This window comes from Hoplias malabaricus, chromosome 10 (assembly GCF_029633855.1).
Source record: "Hoplias malabaricus isolate fHopMal1 chromosome 10, fHopMal1.hap1, whole genome shotgun sequence".
Classification (NCBI taxonomy): domain Eukaryota; kingdom Metazoa; phylum Chordata; class Actinopteri; order Characiformes; family Erythrinidae; genus Hoplias; species Hoplias malabaricus.
In genome coordinates this window covers 26,436,820-26,458,207 of record NC_089809.1, presented here as the reverse complement: position 1 = coordinate 26,458,207, position 21,388 = coordinate 26,436,820, and the positions used below count along the sequence as shown (strand labels likewise).

Below are 21,388 nucleotides of genomic sequence, written 5' to 3'. Positions count from 1 at the left end.
TATTAGCATAAGAGCGCGCGCCTAAATATTACACACAAATATATATTTTTTTCAACGCGGAGGTGAGGGGTCCGCGTTTCACACAAATCCACATTTCACCTCTGCTGAAAGCCCAGTGGGGAAATGACACCACCTTTGTTTTCCCGCCTGTATTCCGACAGACCCCACCCACTCGCCTAAGCGTGGTCCTTATTGGGCCAACTGCTTGCGAGTGACTGTTGACCAATCAGAGCGCAGAGAGGTGAACTACTGCGCGCCAATCTCGGAGAAGTGGGAGGAGTCTGACCGAAAACGGGTAGGAAAACAAAAACAAGGCCGTATTTGCCCAATAAGAGCGGCACTGAGGAGAAAGAGGGGCGGAACACTGCAGAAAAAAGCTGGAGAGTTTGGAGCAGTGTATGGAGTGAAACTCTCTCATATACACACTCTCACTCGCGGCTCTCGAACACACGGTTGTGGATAAAATGTTGGTCATTTCCTTTGCGTTGGAATTCGATGTGGTGAAATATTTGTGTGGATTTTTGCTGCTGTGCGGAGCTCTGTGCAGGACGAGGAAATGAAAGTTTTTCTTGGAAGAAAAGGTAAAGTTATTTTCACTATCAAAACGTTTAAGGGGCATCGTGTAAATTAATTGTTTTAATTTCTAGAAAAATCTGTGAACGTGCAGTTTTTTGTAAAGATTACCATTAATTAATGCACTGTTCTGACAGGTAACTCATTTACTGCAGTGTTTCTCCTTTGTAGAGTTTCCTGTGTTATTTCGGTTAGATTTGCGGTGGAATGTTCATCTTAAAGTCGTGTTTATTTGTGGGTTTCTTTTCTCCTTTCAGAGCGCTGTTGTTTTCTGTGAGCATGGATGTTTCCCCCCTATGAAGAAGTGCAGGGCCTGGGTGGATTTGTTGCTGGCTGAAGCAGTGTCTGGATAAAACTCTGTAAACTCTGCGTGGTTCCTCCGCTATGAGGTTCCTCTGTGTTTTCCCGGCGGGCTGTTGTGTGTGTTGGGGGGCTCAGAGGGATTGTGAGAGCTGCTGCTGGGTGTTGTGAGGCTGATGCTGCTGATGATGATGATCAGAAGATGGTGGCGGTGAAGGCACTCTGAAGCTGAAGTTGGTGGTCTATATGTTTGCGCTTTGCTGTTTGTGTGGAGAATCCTGATCCAGACCCTGGAGGGGAGTCTCCCTCCTTTTGGCTCCAGAGAAGATGAAGGAGAAGTCGAAGAACGCCGCGCGGACTCGGCGGGAGAAGGAGAACAGTGAGTTTTATGAACTCGCCAAACTGCTGCCGCTGCCCTCGGCCATCACCTCCCAACTGGACAAAGCGTCCATCATCCGCCTAACCACCAGCTACCTGAAGATGAGAATAGTTTTCCCTGAAGGTAAGGACCCCCAGAGCCTCAGACCAGCCGCTTATCTGAAAATATACAGCACCCACAAACAGTCCCTGATATTATCATTTAACATTTCACCTAGAAAATGTTGATAAAACAAAACTGAACTGCTATACACAGTACATGTAGCTTTCAAATCATATACATTTCATTTCATTACATATTACAACATTTTAATATTGCCAGCATCAGTATCAGTAATTATTCTATTTAAATAAATAAAATGATTGGTAATTAGGATTATTATCGGTAGTAATTGTGTTAGAATATTATTGTTCATATTTTATAGTTAAATTATTATTTATTTTACGAATATTAAAATAATACTAATTGTAAATTTAATTGCAGACTATTATCTGTAGCAATAGGTGTAATAGTCATTCACTAAACTGTTATATACTTAATAATAATAAAGGTAATAATAAATCCTTTCTTTTTTGTTATTATTAATGCTAATAGTATCATCATAATCAGTTCCGTTCTTTTTGTTTTTACAGTTTCACACTCGTTTTAAAGGAGCCTTATATTTCCGTATAAAAATTGTCTGTAAAAATGATCGTTCAATGCAAATTATATCCAAACCCCCGAGGAACCATGAACATTTAGTAAGAGACCCGGTGCCGCGGGTTATGATGTTTTATAGACTGTGGTAAAGAGCTGGTTGTGGTGCTAAAAGCGCTTAACTTATTGTGAAATCATTTGAACAGTGCAATATTTATATATAATATATATATTAGCTTTTATTTACAAAATCCCCTGGACTTCTTTCAGTGACGTTATTATTATTATTATTGTTGTTGTTGTTATTATTATTGTTGTTGTTGTTGTTATGTTTTACTAAGAAATCATCTTTTATATTCTTCTACAAAGTCCTAAAGAGAACTGGGGAAATATTTTCTTTAAAATAAGCCTGTTCAGGCTGTAAAAAGTCATTAGTGGTCATTTTCTAGCTCCTCTGTGCTTTCACTCTCCCGCTTTCTGTGCGTGTTAAAAACCGAGCTGCGCCAATTAACACAGCGCGTTACAGCAAGGTCCCCCCGCCCACCCCCGGCCCCAGAAAAACGCAGAGTCCCCCTCGCACCCGCAGCACGCGCTTCTGAAAAGACAAAGAGACGTGGCAGTGAGGGAAGAAAGACTTCTGGCTCTGGTCCTGGAGTGTGTCTGTCTCTGCGTGCTTCAGTCAGAGCAAGGCCGGTTCAGAACAGGGGGAACATGTAGATGAAATGTTTGTTGCCCTTGTTCTTTATTTTTCCTCGGTGCAGCAGTGTGTTGATGAGGCCTAAATGCGCTCCATCACAGAGCTTCAGTCTGCAGGCCTTGACTGATACAGCATCACATTCAAATCACAGCCTGAATCTACACTTCAAACCAGACACTCCTCCAGTTCTAGAGGCTCTGTCACTCCACAACAGAGAGAACACACCAGCCAGCGTTAGACGGGTTTAGTGTTTTTATTTTTATCGTTGACCTGATGTCTGACTCAGTGGGCTTTCTGTAGCAGTTAGCATTCTGTAGGGACTACTGTGATTCCCTCATGAAATATGTACAGTGATAATATGGTAATTATTACGACATGTTTACTACAGGAATCTATACAGATATAATATAATATAATATAATATAATGCCAGGAAAATATTATAGACATATTATACACTACTTATATATGTGTGTACCTCATATATCCAATATATGAAACATTTGAAAGCATTTTCCCAGTGATTAATGGAGTATTTCTCTGGTAGTTTTTTTCAGTTATGCATAAAAAACGACGTAAATTGAGGCGCTTTCTTGGCAGGGACTATATCGCACGCGCGTATTTGGATCTTCTTGGTAAAATGGCATTATTCGTGTTTGTTTGTGTTTGTTCTGGAGGGTGTGGGTGTTGGTTGTTCGTTTGTGTGTTTTAAAACATTAATTGAAAATAAGCTAACATGCCCTTCAAGCAGATATTCACAAATTAAATATTTGTCACTATCTATATATATATATATATATAAATGCTCACTATGTGTTTACCAGTTCGAGGTGTTTAATAAACGGAAGTTTCGTTCACACTTCTCTCGGGGGTAAATGCCTGAATTATTTACTAAGTGCCCTCAGTGTTGTTCAGATCGCTGTGTATTTTTGGTTGAACAGGTGAAAGTGCAGGTGTTGAACACCGCGCACTGGAGGACTTTGTATGTGTTTTCTCAGACGGAGTCTTTTGTACAGCGGACAGATTTGAGCAGCATGTGCTTCGGCCATCATTGCCCCATCATCCTCCTCTTCACAGCGCGTGCACGGTGCTTTGCTCAAGTGTGACGGACTCGGTGTGAAAGGACACCCCTGTAGTAGACGGAGGGAAATGTTCTGCGTAATTGACACTAACATTTTATTTGAAAACTAAGGAAGGAGCAGCTAGTTTTTACGAGCGTTATTTATGGCCGAACTTTAACGCTAATCTTTACTATCCTTCACCTGCCCGCTGCCTCTCACAGCACGCGCCTTCTGCAGCAAATGATAGGAACCTGTTTAAAAACTCCTGAGGACATTTTAATCGATTATGATCATTGTGTGTTTACGATTTTTTTGAACGAATTTAAGAACTTAATTTTACTCATTTATTAATTCTGTAACATTTTTAATATGAATTAGCAAAACGGAACGGGCAAATTACAGGCAACAAATGTCCGATCTTCTGCACGCTTTCTATACAAACAAAAATCACCTGCATGCAACTTATGTATCAGCACAAAATACGGTCTGTGAAAAAGTTAGTTTGCATTTGTATTTATTCTCAATTCAATAAAAATAAACAACGTGTAGTGAACCTAACAAAGGAATGCTAGAAGTAAACATGTCTCTGCTGGATGTTCACAATAGGGTTTTCTCACTATGTTCATTCGACCAGAGGAGCCCAAACATTTACACAGGTTGTGTTTAAAGCACGTATCTGCTGGTCATCCGGCGAACTGTACTAATAGGTCTGAACGAGCAGTTTTTTTAGGAATGCTCTGTTTTTAAGTGGACTCTTTGCAGAAGGAGCGCGGTGATGGTTTTTGTACCCACAATTAAGTTATTATAGCCGCGCTGGAGTCTTTCCAGCGGACCTGTAAGTTGGAAGATGGATGCAATTTTCTTGCCCTGGGAGCAGTTGAATGGTTCCTGGTGCAGAGAACGAGAGCGAGCTTCAGTGGATTACTCTATTTACCTCCTCAAACAAGTTGTTAAGTTCAATGCGCGCTCTGATCTTATTTCTTTTCCTTTGCACAGCTTATAGTGTTTATCTAAACACTCTCAAGTCCAGGCACGCCGTTTCCCTGCGGTAGGGAAGAAAATACACTCGGACAGACAGACTTTTAGGCCCAAACTTAAACCTGAAGCATTGCTGTCATTAAGAGACAAATCCGACAAAGCTGTAATTCTCCACCTTTACTAATATTCACAAAACGTTCAGACCTCGACGTTCGGACGTCCAGTATCTGAGAGGAGCGCGCACAAGTGCAGCGTATTGCGCGGATTTTGACAATAATGGACACGTGGAAGTCGAAGAGAGGGGTGTTTTGATGGCGTGAGATTTTTTGGGAAAGTGCTGGAGCGCGCATAGGCTGTGTTTGAGTTGTGGTTAAAGAATAATTAGATTGTTTCTGTTGTGTAAACCTGAAGTGTATATTTGGTTAATATTAAAATGGGAATCGGAGCTTTGCTGTGATCCGCGCGCGGCGCCTGTTTGTTTTCAGAGATTTGCATTTCAATGGGGATTGCGGAAGGGCTTTATACAGAGCGGACTGTGGCTCTCTGTTTGTCTTATCGAGTTTTGTTGGTTCCTTCGGGTTTGCGGAGTTGATTTGCATTTTTACAATCGTGTTTACAGTCAATTTAATATGAAAATACCGGCCTTCTGTAAACGAGCTCGAGACGGATTTTAAAATATGTTTCAGAAATTAACACAAAACACGAACGATCAGTTCTGTAATAATAACAATAATAATAATAACAATAATAATAATAATAATAATAATAATAATAATGATAATAATGATATTGGTGACGGTTAAGAGAATGTCTAAGGAAATCACAAGGATGACTAATAGGTCACCGGTATATAAAAATAAATCTGATGTGCACTGGCTTGTTTGCTGCAGGTTTAGGGGAGTCCTGGGGTCATGTGAGTAGAGCGAGCTCTCTGGACAATGTGGGCCGCGAGCTCGGATCACACCTTCTCCAGGTACAGACGCTTTCTCCTCTTCCTCTCCCCTTGTTGTTGTTGTTGATGTTATTGTTATTATTATTATTATTAGTAGTAGTAGTAGTAGTAATTAAAAAGGCAGTTTTAGGTCCCCTGTGTTTTTAAGGATTAATGCTTGGTTTCGTTTTGAGTTGTCCTGTTTTTACTTTATATACACACACACACACACACACACACACACACACACACACACACACATTAGTGCCACCTTTTGCATACGATTTACGTGTGTATTTTCTTTTTTCTTTTTATTTATTTATTTATTTATTTATTTATATTTTGTTTACAGGCTTTCCTATTTCCCTGATTTGATTTTATATATATATATATTTTTTTTCTTTGATTATTTCAGTTTTTTATTATTTAGTAGTTAGTAGGTGTAAAGCGTATAGACGACGTCTGCTGCACAGTTAAACCTGCATAAATCTCCGAGTAGTTTAAATGGCAGAACAGACATGAAATGTTAGGTAAATATCTCCGTTTGTTCACGGAACAGTTGTGACCTCCGACCACGTAAACACTGTACTCTCTTGGTCAGTCTCGTGAAGATTTGATGAAGTCTTTTCCCCATGTTTGAATGGGAAATAGCTTTGGAGAAAGAACCATGAGCATGCGGACGTTTAACGCCATTTTGTTGATATTTGCTCAATAATTATTTAGATTTAGCATTAAGGCCACTTTTCGTTTATTTTTATTGTTTAGAGTGCGTTAAACATTAGTGCAACATTGTGACTGATTACCCTTCAGAGAAAATGTGTTTTGAATTTTGTCATAATCCTTATTACATACATTTATTCTTTTTAATAATTTTGTATTCAGAGTCTAGCCCATGTTGCACATTGATTGGAAATGAATCTCTTAATGTAGGCCTTCAGAATATAAAGTGTGTGTGTGTGTGTGTGTTTCAGACGTTGGACGGGTTTATTTTCGTGGTCGCTCCGGATGGGAAGATCATGTACATTTCTGAAACGGCCTCGGTGCATTTGGGCCTGTCACAGGTAAAGTTCTGCAGTCAGAGTAGCCTTGAATAAGTGATATATATGAATCTCGTCTCTGCTGTACTCGGGCTGTGTAGTCAGTCGTATTGCACTGGTGCAGTGTTATTATAGACCCGTGTTATTCCAGTGTTATTAGACTCTGAGCGTGCTACACATTTGACGGCAATGACAGAGGTCAATTTTAACAGGTAGAACTGACGGGGAATAGCATTTACGAGTACATTCACCCCGCTGACCACGACGAGATGACCGCTGTACTGACTGCGCACCAGCCATACCACTCACACTTTGTACAAGGTACACACACTAAACACTACACCCACAAATACTGAGCAACATGCAGCCTCTCTCTCCTAACGCCTCTCTCTGTGTTTGTTAGAGTATGAAATGGAGCGCTCTTTTTTCCTGAGGATGAAATGTGTCCTCGCGAAAAGAAACGCAGGCCTGACCTGCGGAGGGTATAAGGTTGGTTGCTTTTGAAATGTGATTTTTTTTCTAGTGTTCATTTATTTATTTATAAGAGTGTATTAAAACAATAATGTGACCAATCTTATGGTTGTTTGGCTCAGTTTAAACGATAATACAGCAGTTGCTTTATGGAGCCGTGTACTTACATACACATTTATTTATTTATTTTAAACACTGTGGAATTGAAGCAGTTTGAATGTAGAAGTGTGTTATAAATCCCATGTCTCTGTGTGTGGGGGTGTGTGTTTCCTCCTGAAGGTGATCCACTGTAGTGGCTACCTGAAGATCCGTCAGTACAGTTTGGACATGTCGCCATTTGACGGCTGCTATCAGAACGTTGGCCTGGTCGCGGTGGGCCACTCGCTGCCCCCCAGTGCAGTGACAGAGATCAAACTCCACAGCAACATGTTCATGTTCAGAGCTAGTCTGGACATGAAGCTCATCTTCCTGGACTCCAGGTAGACAGACCCCCTGAACACGTTTTAATCCTTTAAGGCTTATTATTCATATAGCTGCGGTTATTCTGTATATATAAAACAGTCAAATCAAATCCAGGAACCTCCATTCTGTAACACGGCAGATGTCCTTTATATTATGTGAATATTAAATTGTAAATAAGTAAACGTCCATAATCTCATTAAACAATCCCAGTAAACATTTAGCCGTTGATTCAACGTTGAAATAACGTAATGACTGCCGTCTAATCAACGTTCTCTTAAGGTTGAAAATGAAAGTTGAAAAGACGTCCAAACACAGACATTGAAAATACGACTATTAGACGTATTTTGGACGTCCATTGACGTTATTAATTGGTCCCGAAATAAATTACTTGTATAAAACGCATTTTGGACGTCCACTGACGTTATTGATTGGTCACCACTTAACTAACTTATTAAGATGGAATTTGGACGTCCATTGACGTTTAAAATATGTCACTGACGGACAGACTACTTTTAGACCTATTTTGAACGTCCAGGGACGTTCCTTGTTTACTGGGATATATAAAATCTTTATATTTGTTTATATGTTTATTTTGGCAATACATTTTTTAATATTCGGTCATATTTAACATTATAAATATACGAGTTTCTTAAGGCTACAAATGTAGTGCATAGTTGGAATTTCCCGTTTGTGTGAGCAGCTTTGTTTGTATATTTGTGTTTTGTCCTCCATGTGCATGCGCACCTGTTATTTTGTTCAAAGCACGTATGTGTCTGCATGTTGGGCTTATATTTGTACAAATGTGGCCGTGTGTGTGTGTGTGTGTGTTCGTCGCGCGCACAGGTGTTTGTGTGCACACTGGCTACGTAATTATTCTCTCCGTGTTTGTTTGCCAGGGTGGCGGAGCTTACTGGCTACGAGCCACAGGACTTAATAGAGAAGACTCTTTACCATCACGTCCACAGCTGTGACACCTTCCACCTACGCTGCGCACACCACTTGTGTGAGTTAGGTTTGTTTTTGCTCGTTCCTCTGGTTTCCTCTGGCCCTGACATGGCCAGTCACACCACAGCCTCAGTAATGATCACAACATGGCTACTGATGACAGGCACTGTGATCACAGGAGGAATTTCCTTTTGCCTTATGGTGGTCTAAATAAATCAACTGAACATTTTTCCTCCTTTAGCTAAATGTTAGTTTAGATAAACAACAACAACAATATCTATGATCAATTAGAGCCTCGGAAACACTGTTCTTTTATGTACATTTACAGTGCAGGTTTAAATAATAATAATAAGAGAGAGAGAGAGAATTACATGATTTCTTCATTATATCCAAGTATTTAATTTGGACAAGAAGTTATTACTTCTGCTGTTTATGTATTAATCCTTTAATTATTCAGTTGTGCTTTGTGTTTTTGTTTAATAGCAATGTTAATTCTTCACATTTGCAGAGGTGTTAAGTGTTCATTTTTACATTTTTTTATAGAACATTGTCAAATGAAATATACTGGATTACATCCATAATTAATATTTAATAATACATTCTAAGAAAAATCTTTCTGTAATCATGTCTGTGATACTCAAGTCTAGGCGTCTCTCTCTCTCTCTCTCTCTCTCTCAGTGTTGGTGAAGGGACAGGTCACTACAAAGTACTACAGGTTCTTGGCTAAGGAGGGTGGATGGGTGTGGGTCCAGAGCTATGCAACCATTGTGCACAACAGCAGATCCTCCAGACCTCACTGCATCGTCAGTGTCAACTACGTCCTGACGTGAGTACAGACACATCGTTAGCTTGCTACTCTTAGGACAAATACACAGAGCTGTTTATGTTCACAGAAGTGCATCTGTGTTGTGTATTTACTAATGGCTTACTTATGTATATATTTACGTTAACACATTTTTTAAGAACATATTCAAATAAGTAGCTGCCTGGACACTCAGAATCAGCATCAGGTCCAGTTCACTCATTTAATAACATTCTGCGCCTCGTTCCTACAGGAGGTCGCTTATACCATTCCAGTTACAGTTAATTAGGACTCTGTTTCATTTCATCTAATGAATTTTTGTTAAGCAATTTAAGGAGGATAGTAGTTTAATTAGAAAACCTTCTTACAGATTGACAAGCATTTGATTTATTTCTAATCCCTTGTTTAATGTGTTTCTCACTATTCGGCATTCTTGCAGTTGAATATTAGTGTTTTTAGTTTGAAAGAGCTGATGCGCCTGTGTCATTATTATGGGAACTTGTTGTTGGTTAATAGAAGTTTTCATGTTGTGTAGCAGTACCCAAATTTTCCAAAGAAACGAGTGATTTGGACAAAGGTCCTTCTCTTTAACAGCGCAATCAAAATACTGCTGAAGTTCTAAAAAATGTGGAAAAACGTGAAAGGTGTTTTAAGTGGCTTTGCAATAAAATTTGATCTCTGCTTTTAACACATCCATGCCAGTGAAAACACACGCACACACACACACACACAGACACACACACACACACACACACACACGGTGAACATACACACATCAGAGAAGTTAGCAGCCACCTTGGATGTTGAGGGAGGAGAATTCACTGTTCCTTCACTCCCCCATGCCCATTTGTCCTGGGGTCATACCAGTAACGTGTCAGACCCAAGCCTGCTTCTCATCCTTTAGTCTGCCCTTAGAATGAAGATGTCTAAATCATAATATTTATTCTAAGGGTTTATAATGTTAAGAGGGTGTTTTCCCCCTTCTGTTTCCTCACTTCATCAGGTGTCAAAACAAAAATCGTCAATGACTGCTCTGACAAAAATGACATGAATTGAATGTCTGTTAACAATAAAATGCCAAGCCACTGGAAATAACAAATCTATAATTCTGAAAGTTTGTAGGTGTTAGGCGAAATTCTTAGCAGGCCTGTGTTTCTCTTTGTTTCTCCAACATTCAGTAAATCACATCTTCTGCAGCAGACAACGTCTGCTGTGATGTATGAGGAGGAATGAGTGATGGTTCCATGGCAGTTATTTTAGTGGCTGTATTCAGAAACTTACAATAGCACATCAGGAGCAGATGCAGGCTACAGTGCCATCGTCACTATTCAATACACCCTTTATATCCCTCGTAACCTTATTGTCTCATTTGTAGGAGATTAGCGAAGGTTCTTTCTTAAAAAAGAAAAAAGTGACGAAGGACCTCTGATAAATAGATTGTCAGAACAAGGTCAATCATATATCAGTCTTAAAGCAACTAAAACAAAACCTGGAACTTAATGATACAAATAAAACATGTCATCGGTTAGGTACACATGGTAACAGTACTGGGTGAGACCTGAAATATATTCTCACCAGCCACTGTATGAAGGACAGAAATTTATAGATGCGTTAAAGATTTTTAAAAGATTCCATATCTTTGATGACCACTTGCCTATTTTACCACTGATGCTGTGAATAGCTTTAGCGTGCATAGCACTGTGCACATTCCTTATCATCCCTGTTGATACCGAGATAAACCTACATCTGACCACAGAGAAGGTGTCAGCTTTAGCTGGATGCTTATGAATACATTTATTTATAAATGCATATCTAAATATTGTATATGTATCCTTCCCACGAAATACCATACACGCAAAACTGCATAAAAACAGTGTTACTGTACATATCTGAGAGGGTTCCCCAATTCCATGAAGACTTCAGCTGCATCTGTGTTAACATCAATGCAGAAATGCTTTCTCACAATATATCTTAATATACCTGATATATGTTTGCAAAGATGAGAACATAACCGAGGAAGAAAAGGTAATTAACATGAATAACCTTTTTAATTTACATGAATAAAACTCTAAATATTAGCATAATATATTGGATTACTCTGTTGGTTTGATTGCTTTTGGATTACTTGCAATTAGCTTTGTTTGTTTGTATATCTTACTACTTTTCTCTAGAGTGCCCGAGCCTGAAATGGCCTTAATGTTAATACATGTAGAAGACAGAAATGGCCTTTTATAGATGCATTGCTGGTTAAAGCCATTAAAGTATTAGTTATGTACAAATAAAATCATATGCAAAAATTTGGCAGCTCAAGCTAAATTACATGTTTTGTTGTAGTTTTAAGTGGACACTGTAGAATTGTACACAGTGCCATACTTAAGTACGTTCCCTGTAGAGGACGTGTTAGCTTATTTTCACTAAAAAAAAAAAAGTACAAATGTTTGCACACAACATTAACTAAATATACTTGTAGTCATAAATGTCTGCAAACCCTGCCAGCGCACATCTGTTAATGTATGTGTGGAGTGATGTCTTCTTGGTCGTGTCCCAGCTGTATCAAGCTAAGTTGTGCTCAAGGCTCTGAGGATTAGGTGGCAGTGTTACAGAGCTGGCTTCTCCAGCCAGTTTCTGCTTGCCTTACTGTGGAGTGTCTAAACTGAGAAAGGAGAGACCACCAACTACACTGGAGTGAAGAGTTAAGCTGGGATGACCCCATGGTACCTACCAGATGTGCCCTCCCATCAGCTAATCACACTATGAGCTATTCTGGAACATGTTTGTAGCTTCAGAACTTCTCTTGGTCCACACCTGCCAAGAATGGTGAAGGTACACTTCCTTTTTTTCTCAACGTCATTCAGGACATGCAACCTTACGCACTCCTGCTGGGGTGAGAGGCATAAATTAGTATGCAGTAGCACGCTCCACACACATTGGAGAAGGTGTACAGGCTTTTACTCCCCACATTAGTGGAGCTGTTGTGTCTTGTGTGGGGAAAGGCCTCCTACACTGGGAACCGGATAAAGCTAAATAGGAGAAAATTTGCTGTTACATACTGTTGCTGTTGGTCAGGTGTGGTGGAAAACACTGCAACACTCCACACTGCAGACAGGGCTTCTGTGGTAACATTTGTTCTACACCTCTACATTTCAGTCTTAGGTGATGCTTGAATTTTCTGCTTCTGATCCAAGTTACCTCAGACAAATTCAGTTCTTTTTTCATATGGGATCTAAGACAGCCAGTGCATTATTCTGAATCACCACGAGCTACTTCATCTGATTTGCAGTCATTTTAATTTTTCTCAGTAAGGGCTCCTTCACAGCTACAGATCCTTTAAAATGCACAAAGACTTCTCTTTGTGGAAAGTATTCTCAAAATGGAAATACGGATAGAAATACCTTTTTCCACATTTAAAGTAAGATTGGGAAAATGGATTTCTTGTTTATCTGATCGTGGCAGTGTTTTGTGATGTACCATGTGTTCACATATTAATTACATTTTTTAGAACTCCAGTTTTGAAAACTCCTGGTGTGTGAATTTTATACAATGCTAGAAGTTAAGATCAGAATATCTAATGCCATGTCTGTTTGGATAAGATGCTTTAGCCCATTTGTGTTGAGAATATTACACTCATGAAGTTATTAGGCTTTAATACGGCTGTAATAATACGTTGTAATTCTCAAAAAAATGTTTTCATACGTAACAGTAAACAAATTAAATATACTTTAAAAATGTCCAATTTTGGTAATGTGACATCATAATATGTATCACATGTGCTGTAATCCATTAGGCCTATTCTAAGGAATGCCTGCTGCTAGTGATCAGCTTGCAATACAAGCTTTCCTCCCACAGCTGTTTGTTGAGAGGGTCCTGGCATGGCTGTGCTAGTGCTCTTCTCTCAGGTGGGAAGTTTCTCTCTCTTTAAAATAACATGCCCAGCTGTGTGTCTGCTCCATACACAAATTATATGGTAGCAAGGGGGGACTCAGGGCTGATTTATTTGTCATGCATTCATTCTGATAAAGCAGATGCATTATCACCATGGACTTTCCACTGGAACGCTCCGGAAAGAATGAAGCGGCTCCTGCAGAGGAGCAATCCTTCACAGAGGGCCCAAGAGTGAGCACGGATGAGTGAAACATTGTTTTTTGCCTTCGCTCTTTCAGAAAGTGCGATGGAACCTGTGCCAGTTCTGGGCCCATTCAGCCTGTTGGTCGCAGATGTAAATGACTGGGGTCCATAAAAGCCTCCATTAAGCAAAAGAGGTGGTGCATGTTCACTCTAATGTGAGACTGGCAACAGCTTCACACAGCTCCCCAAGCCCACAGTCATAAAAAGAAGTGTTTATGAGCTTTAATTAATAGGCTGTAAAGATGATGAGTGTTTATAGCGCACAGCTTGCTAAGTGTGTTGCTGAGAGTTCTTTTCCTTCTCCATTATGATATGCATGCGTTTGATTCATGGATCAGTGCGCTTATTCCATTGAGGAAGCCCGTTCTCAAAGTGGTCTCTGTGTGAGTGACAGTGTCGCGACTTGCTCCCTATTTGAACCCGTGTGTGTTGTCTCATAATTGCAAAGCTAATCTTTGTTCGTAGGAGAAAGAGGTGAATGTGTCTGGCCTTTTATCATGGCTGATATCACAATGTGTGCTTTTTCACACTCTGACTGTGTGAAGTAAGAGTACTGGTATCTCTGTGTGAGTGTGTGTGTGTTCATTTGTAAATGTCTGTGTATTGTGCTTCTCAGGCTGGCCAAACAGTTGCATCACTTTCTGTCTGTTTTGGCTTCTGTCTATGACCTGCGACCCAAGATATAGGTCCATATGTTTGCTAAGAGACTCTGACTCATTTTTCAGAAGGAATGCATAGGTTCATGAGTGAGTTAGACATTAATCTCAAAAACATGGATAACTATGCCAGGTTAAAAAAACAAAACAAAAACAACAACAACAACAACAGAAAACCCTTACTTGTAATAATATAATAATGCTATTGTCCTTCTGTTGGATAACAGCGTTAAAATGAATTCAGGTCGGTTTTTATACCCAGATTGCCACAAACGTTTCACAGGGATTAGTTCAGAACTCACATTTTGTAATTGATGTAGTGTTGATGTGGTGTCCGAATCAGTATATATTTGGAGTAGATGGGGAAAGCAGAGATAATAATGTATTTCAGTTCTTACAAAAACATGAAATATATGAATTAGAAGTAGAATCACTTTATTGGCCACTGTGCTTGAACACAGGAAATTTGTCTCCGCATTTAACCCAATCCGTGCAACGAAACACACATTTACACACACACACACACACTAGTGAACATTAGTGGGCAGTGAACACACGTGCCCAGAGCGGTGGGCAGCCCTAGCCACGGTGCCCGGGGAGCAGTTGGTGGGTTAGGTGCTTTGTCCAAGGGCACTTCAGGCATGAACTGCCGACTCCGGGGATCAAACCGGCAACCTTCTAGTTACACGTTCAGTTCCCTAACCACCAGGCCACAGCTGCCCAAAAAATGTGAACATACACGGGTGAAACTGGGATTTCCGTCAAATAAGAAAAATATGCTGCAAACGTTGGAATGTAGGAAGGATTTTTTGATGATGCAACAACCTACGAACTTTACAGATTTTGACAAAATTGTTGGAAGCTTTGAAAAAATGTCTAGAATTATGAATATAGCCATAGATGACCCACGGCTGTTTATTCTAATACTAGAATGAATTTATGATGAAACGAACACCTAGAATGCCTCATTTAGTGAGGGGATTGCCATATGTCAGTCTAGCTATCATAGTCCTGTTACGACTTGTGTATGTACATGTTTTTGTCTTATATATGTTTTTCTCATAATTACATACAGTGAGAATATTACTGTAAACTGGGATAAATGATTACATCACTATCATGATATTTCTGAGAATTACCACACACCTTTTGGTGATCAAAATTGAGGAAGATGAATTAAAATGACCATGAATCAGTGATATATCACATCACTTCTGATTTAATTGCTTTGAAATATTGAAAAAAATATTTTCATATCATGTCAGGCTTATACTCAGGCTTATGTAAATTAGTATAACACCTTATTCCACACTGTTCTGACCCTTTATAAAAACAAGTGTATGTGTGTAGTTCTGTCTCCTTTCAAGATGTTTCCATCTGTGCTCACTGAAACATGTCTGTGTGCTGTTGGAGTGAGCCCGCAGGGTCTCTGGAGGAGCACACGGCTCTATCCTTGGCTGCCATGCTCTCTGGACACAGAGAGAGTTGATTCATCATAGGGAACAAAATCCATACCACACTTTACTCGGAAATCAATTCCCATTTCCCAGTTATGCCTCATGCGGGATCTGCTTGTGAGCTTGATTTAGCCAGACATAGCTCTTAATCTCACTGTGTATTTGAGCGGAGACGCTTGCCCTCTGTCGTGTGTTTGTAAAAGCCTTGCACCAATCCTAAAGGAGACACAATGGCTTCCAGTTGCACCACCACCTCTCATACAAACACAATCACTTTCTCTCTCTCTCTCTCTCTCTCTCTCTCTCTCTCTCTCTCTCTCTCTCTCTTTCCCTCTCAGACACATACACGTCACTGTCTCACAAATGAGCAATTGTGTCTTAATTACCAAACAGATGTTGGCTCACATTTACAGCATTGAAAGAGCTGAAATAAAATGCCCTGGTACACAAAAACACACTGGAGACACACTTGCACAAACAACATCACACACCACTCTGCCAGAGAGCTTGCCTTTGTGTAATGAAAGTATTGATTTTAATCCTGCTGAGTGCAATACCTGTTGAGTTTCAGCTGTAACGTTGCTTTCTCTCTCAACAGGGACACAGAGTATAAAGGTCTACAGCTATCCTTAGACCAAGCAACATCCACCAAGCCAGCCTTCACCTACAGCAGCCCTTCTAACCCCATCACCGACAGCAGGAAAGGGAATAAAAGCAGAGTCTCCCGCACCAAACCCAAGACACGACTCTCTCCCTACTCACATGTGAGTGCACTATAACCATACGCAAATGATGCCACTGCTTATCAAAAGTGCATATACAACTGTTTCTGAGGTTAGACAAACCTTGCAAGCGTCTAATCCAACACATTAGAACAGCTCCTTTAGTCTTGAATAGTGACGGACCTTGCATGATTACATCTACCTAGAGACCACAGGGGAAAATCTGATTTGATCATTTTTAAAAGGGCATTTAAAGAATTGAAACTTCTTGCTTTCAGACAAACCTTAACAAAGAAATTACTGCAGTAATTTTAATGGTTAAAAACAACAAGCATGAGGATTCTATAAAATATGAATTAACTAAGAATTTACAGCCAATTGTACTTTTGTGAAGGCCCTGGTTTTCACTAGAAAAAATAGAGCAAAATATCACAACATCAGATCAAAAATTAGACTTCCTCTGTTCTTGGAACTTTATCTAGTGTTAAATATAAGGTTTAAAAAGATCACCGCCCAGCATTTTCATTTTAGAAGTCTGTTAAATATGTTTTTATTCATATTTATATTCAATAAACAAGTTTTTATTCACAAACAATGTAAAAAAATAAAATTTGATACTGATTTTTCATTTATTGTTGATGGGCTTTTGTGTTGTTTTGTGCAGTACCCAGGTTTCCACACCGAGCGCTCGGAGTCTGATCAGGACAGCAGCCCGTGGGGTGGGAGTCCCCTCACTGACTCCGCTTCTCCTCAGCTGTTGGAGCAGAACGAAAGCATGGATGCCTCCTGCGTCTACCGGCAGTTCCCAGAACCTCGTACACTGTGCTACAACCTGCCTCTCTCTGAGGAACACCACGCCTCCACCGACCATCAGAATCACACCCACTCACAGACCTGCGAACGGGGGCGCTGTGAGGCCGGCAGGTACTTCCTGGGCACTCCTCAGACCGGACGAGAGTCATGGTGGGGTGCGGCCCGCTCAGTCCTGCCCCTACCCAAATCCCCACCAGAGAACGGAGAGGGTTATGAGGGTGTGATGCCTCACATTGCTTCCATCCACAGCCTACATGGTGAGTCTCCCTAAGAAGGAGTGAGTCTGTGGGTTTTTGAAGAAGCATTTTTGAAGAAGCATTTAAATACCCACTTTGGATGCAGAGCTTCATGTTTGAAATGTATCCAATGTAGGGTCACTTGTGAACGTGACTGAAATACAATGTAATTATAGTCTTACAAGTCGCTTGTAGGTTTTATGGCAAAGAAATGTCCGTTTACAAGAAGGGGCCATTCGACATTCATAATGGCCAAGCCATAGTCTTTACTTTTGGGATTTTTGTGGCAAAGTAGGGGTGGGCAATTATTAAAACAGTGCCACGCCAGAACAACATGAAACAAAGTGGTGTGGTCTTCAACAAATATGCAATATAACCCAATTACGTCCTACAAACTGCTTCAAACTAAACATTTAAAGATAAAATTAATACTTTTCAGTCCAACAAATACATCTCGCTATGAAAAGATTCTTGCTTAGGTTTTAGGTTGATATATAGTTTTGTTTTGTTTTTTCTACTGGACTGATACATCTGTTGTAACAAAGTGCCTGCACACTGCAGTCGATTGCAGACTGTGAACAGTCGATCAAAAAACATAATTCTGATTGTAGTGGCCACATCAGAATGTGACTGATACTCTGGGATTTGTGCTTCTTCAACACTGTGATAATAGCTTTTTTTTGTGCTCGCAGTGAGGGGCCACTGGGATGAGGACAGTGCAGTCAGCTCACCGGACGGCGGCTCGGCCAGTGACTCAGGGGACCGGTACAGAGTGGACCACTTCCGCTCGAGTCCTCAGGAGCCCAGCAAGATTGAGACACTGATCCGGGCTACGCAGCAGATGATAAAAGAAGAAGAAAGCCGACTACAGCTAAGGAAGGGTGGTGCTGAGCCACTGGGCCCTGCAAATGGCCTGGCTAAGAGCCACAGCTCCTGCTACACAGAGTTCCCCCAGACAGCCCTGCAGGGCTCTGTGTGCCGGGGGCCGGCTCAGGTGATCAGCCCTGCCCCCAGCCCTGTCCCTCTGTCTCGCCTCAGCAGCCCAGGCTCCGAGCGGCTGGCCAAAGCCAAAGACTTTCTGCAGACTGAACTGTCGTCCCCGCAGCAGCAGCACCAGCTGGCCCTTACTGGATCCTGCACCACATCCCCCACCCCCGCACTCTATCCTTCTCACCCCCGCCAGTACCTGGACAAACACGCCTACTCCCTCACAGGCTACACACTGGAGCACCTCTATGAGGCAGACAGCTTCAGAGGCTACTCACTGGGCTGCGCAGGCTCCTCACACTACGAAATGGCCTCTCACCTGCGCATGCAAGCTGAACAAACCCCCAGCCATAAAGGGACCTCTGTCATCATCTCCAACGGCAGCTGACGCTAAGCAACACACTCGCCGTGACTGGGCTCGCCCCCAACAGATTTTTCTCCCCAAAGGGACTAAACACTTACTAGTTTTTGTTTGTTTGTTTGTTTGTCTGTTTTGAGAGCTTTTAAGTTCTTACTTACATTGCTGTAGATAAATTCTAGATTTCAGTATTAAGTATCCGTTCATGCATTTAAAAGACGGTTCAGAGGAACTTCGAATATTTTAAATAGCCAATATTTTACACTGCGTAACCACTATTTTAGAAGCAAAGCTGAAATGAAGTGGTTGAGTTTTTTATACCACAGTTATGCCACAATCTTGTAGAGGAAGGAACTGGTCAGAGTAAATAACACTACACAAATACCTGAGTCCCTGACAGGAAAAGGACAACCCCATATAAAAATATCAGTGCCATTTCCCCAAAATCATTGTTGATACTTTCATCTTCCTTGTATGTGAAGACAGGACTGAACGATCTCAAAATTGACTCCAAGGGTTAGTTATATACGTCATATTTGTCAGGCTTATATTTTATATCGCATCCTAGCACTCCTATGTTAATTCCCTTCAGTCATTCTCCCTATGAATGAATCATGGTTTTAGATATAGCTCTACTGAGGGAAAATCATAGCAAGATATACATTTACTGCTGCATAAACAAACATCTCTCTTATTTAAAAAACAGCATAAATGGACAAAGGAAAAAAAAACGTTTCGCTCACGCTGTTTACAACAGTTTTAAACCAACAGCTTTTGATAGGCTGCATCATGAGTGTAACTGGAAAACACTGTAATAAACGGACTATTTCTCTAATTATAAGTGAAAACCTCGTCCATGATCTAAGACTTTTAGACCTCTTTATTTAATTATTCTACATACTTGTTTTAAAGGAAAATTCCAGTTCTTCCCAAAAGACAGCTCTATTTTTTTGTTGTTGTGTTTATCAAATGACCACTCTTGGGCGTCTGTATGTTCTGTAGTCAAAAAAAGTGCATTCAGAAACCAACTATTGTTGCAAAACAAAATTCAAGAACTTATGGTAAACCTGGTAAAGGACAAGGTAAAACCCACCCTTTTCTATTACACAGCTCTAAGCTCAGTGCTGTGGGTAGTGATCCGATTCTATACGTCATTATTTTCCACTGCAGTTGAGTGTGAACTTAAGCCTTCTCTCTCTGAGGCACAAGAGCACAGGTACTATCGCTTGTTTGGCTTATAGATTGTTGGTGAATACATTATAATTCAAATGATGGCTTAAAGGTGTTTTTTATATTATTTTTGTTTTTGTTTGTAATTGTACAAGACCTGTATAATTCAGTTGAAGCCAATGGGAGGGTATTCTGCATCGGCAATTTAATTTTGCACATTGTGGTGTGTTGAAACTATCATTGCAAAACAGGATTTTTTTTAACTGTCCCTTTTTAAGAAAACCATAAAAAGATTTTCTTTGACACACGTGTCAACACTACCCCTAATCAAGCCAACCCAAGCTACACCATTTCTGGAAATCCAGCATTGAAGCTGTTTGTGTTTGACAGTTTTTAGCAGGGCAACAAAGATTATGCAATTGTAAATGTAATGACCTCTGGTTCTTTTCTTTCATACTCATGGTGTGATGGAATGATGTAGGTGTATTTTTTCAGTGGGTTGGGAAGTGGCTGCAGGATGTGAGGATCAGTGCTGGAGTGAAAGTTTGATGGAGGAGAGAGGAACAGAAGGACTGGGGAAAAGGAGCTGTAGTAGTCCTGCTGCTGGGAGATGTGTGAAGGGGCCAGGGGATTTGGGAGGACTGATACAGATGGACACAGATGGGGAACACTGAGGGTCCCCTGCTCCCGGACCACAGCCTGGGAGAAACTGGCTCACTTGAGGAGCGGATTTTTATTTTATTTTATTTTTTTTTCACAGCAAGAGAAAATCCTTCTCTAAATTTATTTATGATGTAAATATGCTCAAATATGTTTTGATGCACAAATGTGGCAAATGTATTTATTATGTGAATGGGAAAATTTGGTTTTCATTTTGGTTTTAAATATAGTTCCAATCAAATCACTGTGTCTTCAATTTTTTTAAATCTCTTTTCCATTACATTAACAAAGTTTAAAATTGCAATAACAATATATATATATATATATATATATATATATATATATATATATATATATATATATATATATATATATATATATTACAATATTATGTCTTTAATTTTTTGTACATATTATAGTACTATAGTAACTAATATTGTAACTTATTAAGATTTTTATTTAATGTATATACTGTTTTTTATACAATAAAATAATATTATTAGGGGAAAAAAAGCATTAGAAGGGATATTATAAACATTAGTTACTTCATCCAGCTGAAGTAAAAGAATTAAAAGTTATATTAATTAATTAATATGAATTAAAATAAATACATTGTATTAATGAAAAAATATATAAACATAAGAACTTGCTGCTTAACAAATGTACTTTTGTATAAAATCATTTTTATGGCTTTTTTTTTTCTTGTTTGTTTTTTCTTTTGATTTATGAATGATGATGAATTATCTTATGTTTTCTAAATCTAAGCTCATTTTACAGTTTCGATCAAATAATACACGAGTAAATAAAATGAACAGAACACAGAAACAGAACAATACCACAGATATTTTTATCAATGTAAATATCAGCACAAATCTAAGAACTATAACTATGTTGCTTGATCAGTAAAAACATTCGGCATCAGGGAGTTCAGCA

The 21,388-nt window shown here is 39.8% G+C and overlaps 1 protein-coding gene across 2 annotated transcripts; it reads left to right on the top strand.

The window, feature by feature from the left end:
- The first annotated feature begins 1,200 nt into the window (after positions 1 to 1,200).
- sim1a (SIM bHLH transcription factor 1a) lies at positions 1,201 to 18,655 on the top strand. 2 transcript variants are annotated; one of them, XM_066684023.1, is made up of 11 exons: positions 1,201 to 1,375; positions 5,514 to 5,596; positions 6,526 to 6,615; positions 6,804 to 6,912; positions 6,995 to 7,080; positions 7,342 to 7,541; positions 8,421 to 8,527; positions 9,148 to 9,295; positions 16,108 to 16,273; positions 16,896 to 17,301; positions 17,973 to 18,655. In XM_066684023.1, the coding sequence occupies exons 1-11, from the start codon at positions 1,201 to 1,203 to the stop codon at positions 18,653 to 18,655; spliced, it is 2,253 nt and encodes a 750-aa protein (XP_066540120.1). The 2 variants fall into 2 exon arrangements, with proteins under 2 accessions (XP_066540120.1, XP_066540121.1); XM_066684024.1 differs by having other exon boundaries at positions 16,896 to 17,305; positions 17,977 to 18,655.
- The last annotated feature ends 2,733 nt before the right edge of the window (positions 18,656 to 21,388 follow it).

Bases quoted from the DNA above. Each gene is read 5' to 3' on its own strand.
- sim1a (XM_066684023.1), top strand. From the start codon at position 1,201: ATGAAGGAGAAGTCGAAGAACGCCGCGCGGACTCGGCGGGAGAAGGAG. The intron at 6,616-6,803 runs GTAAAGTTCTGC...CAATTTTAACAG, and splicing joins TGCATTTGGGCCTGTCACAG to GTAGAACTGACGGGGAATAG. The intron at 6,913-6,994 runs GTACACACACTA...TGTGTTTGTTAG, and splicing joins CCACTCACACTTTGTACAAG to AGTATGAAATGGAGCGCTCT.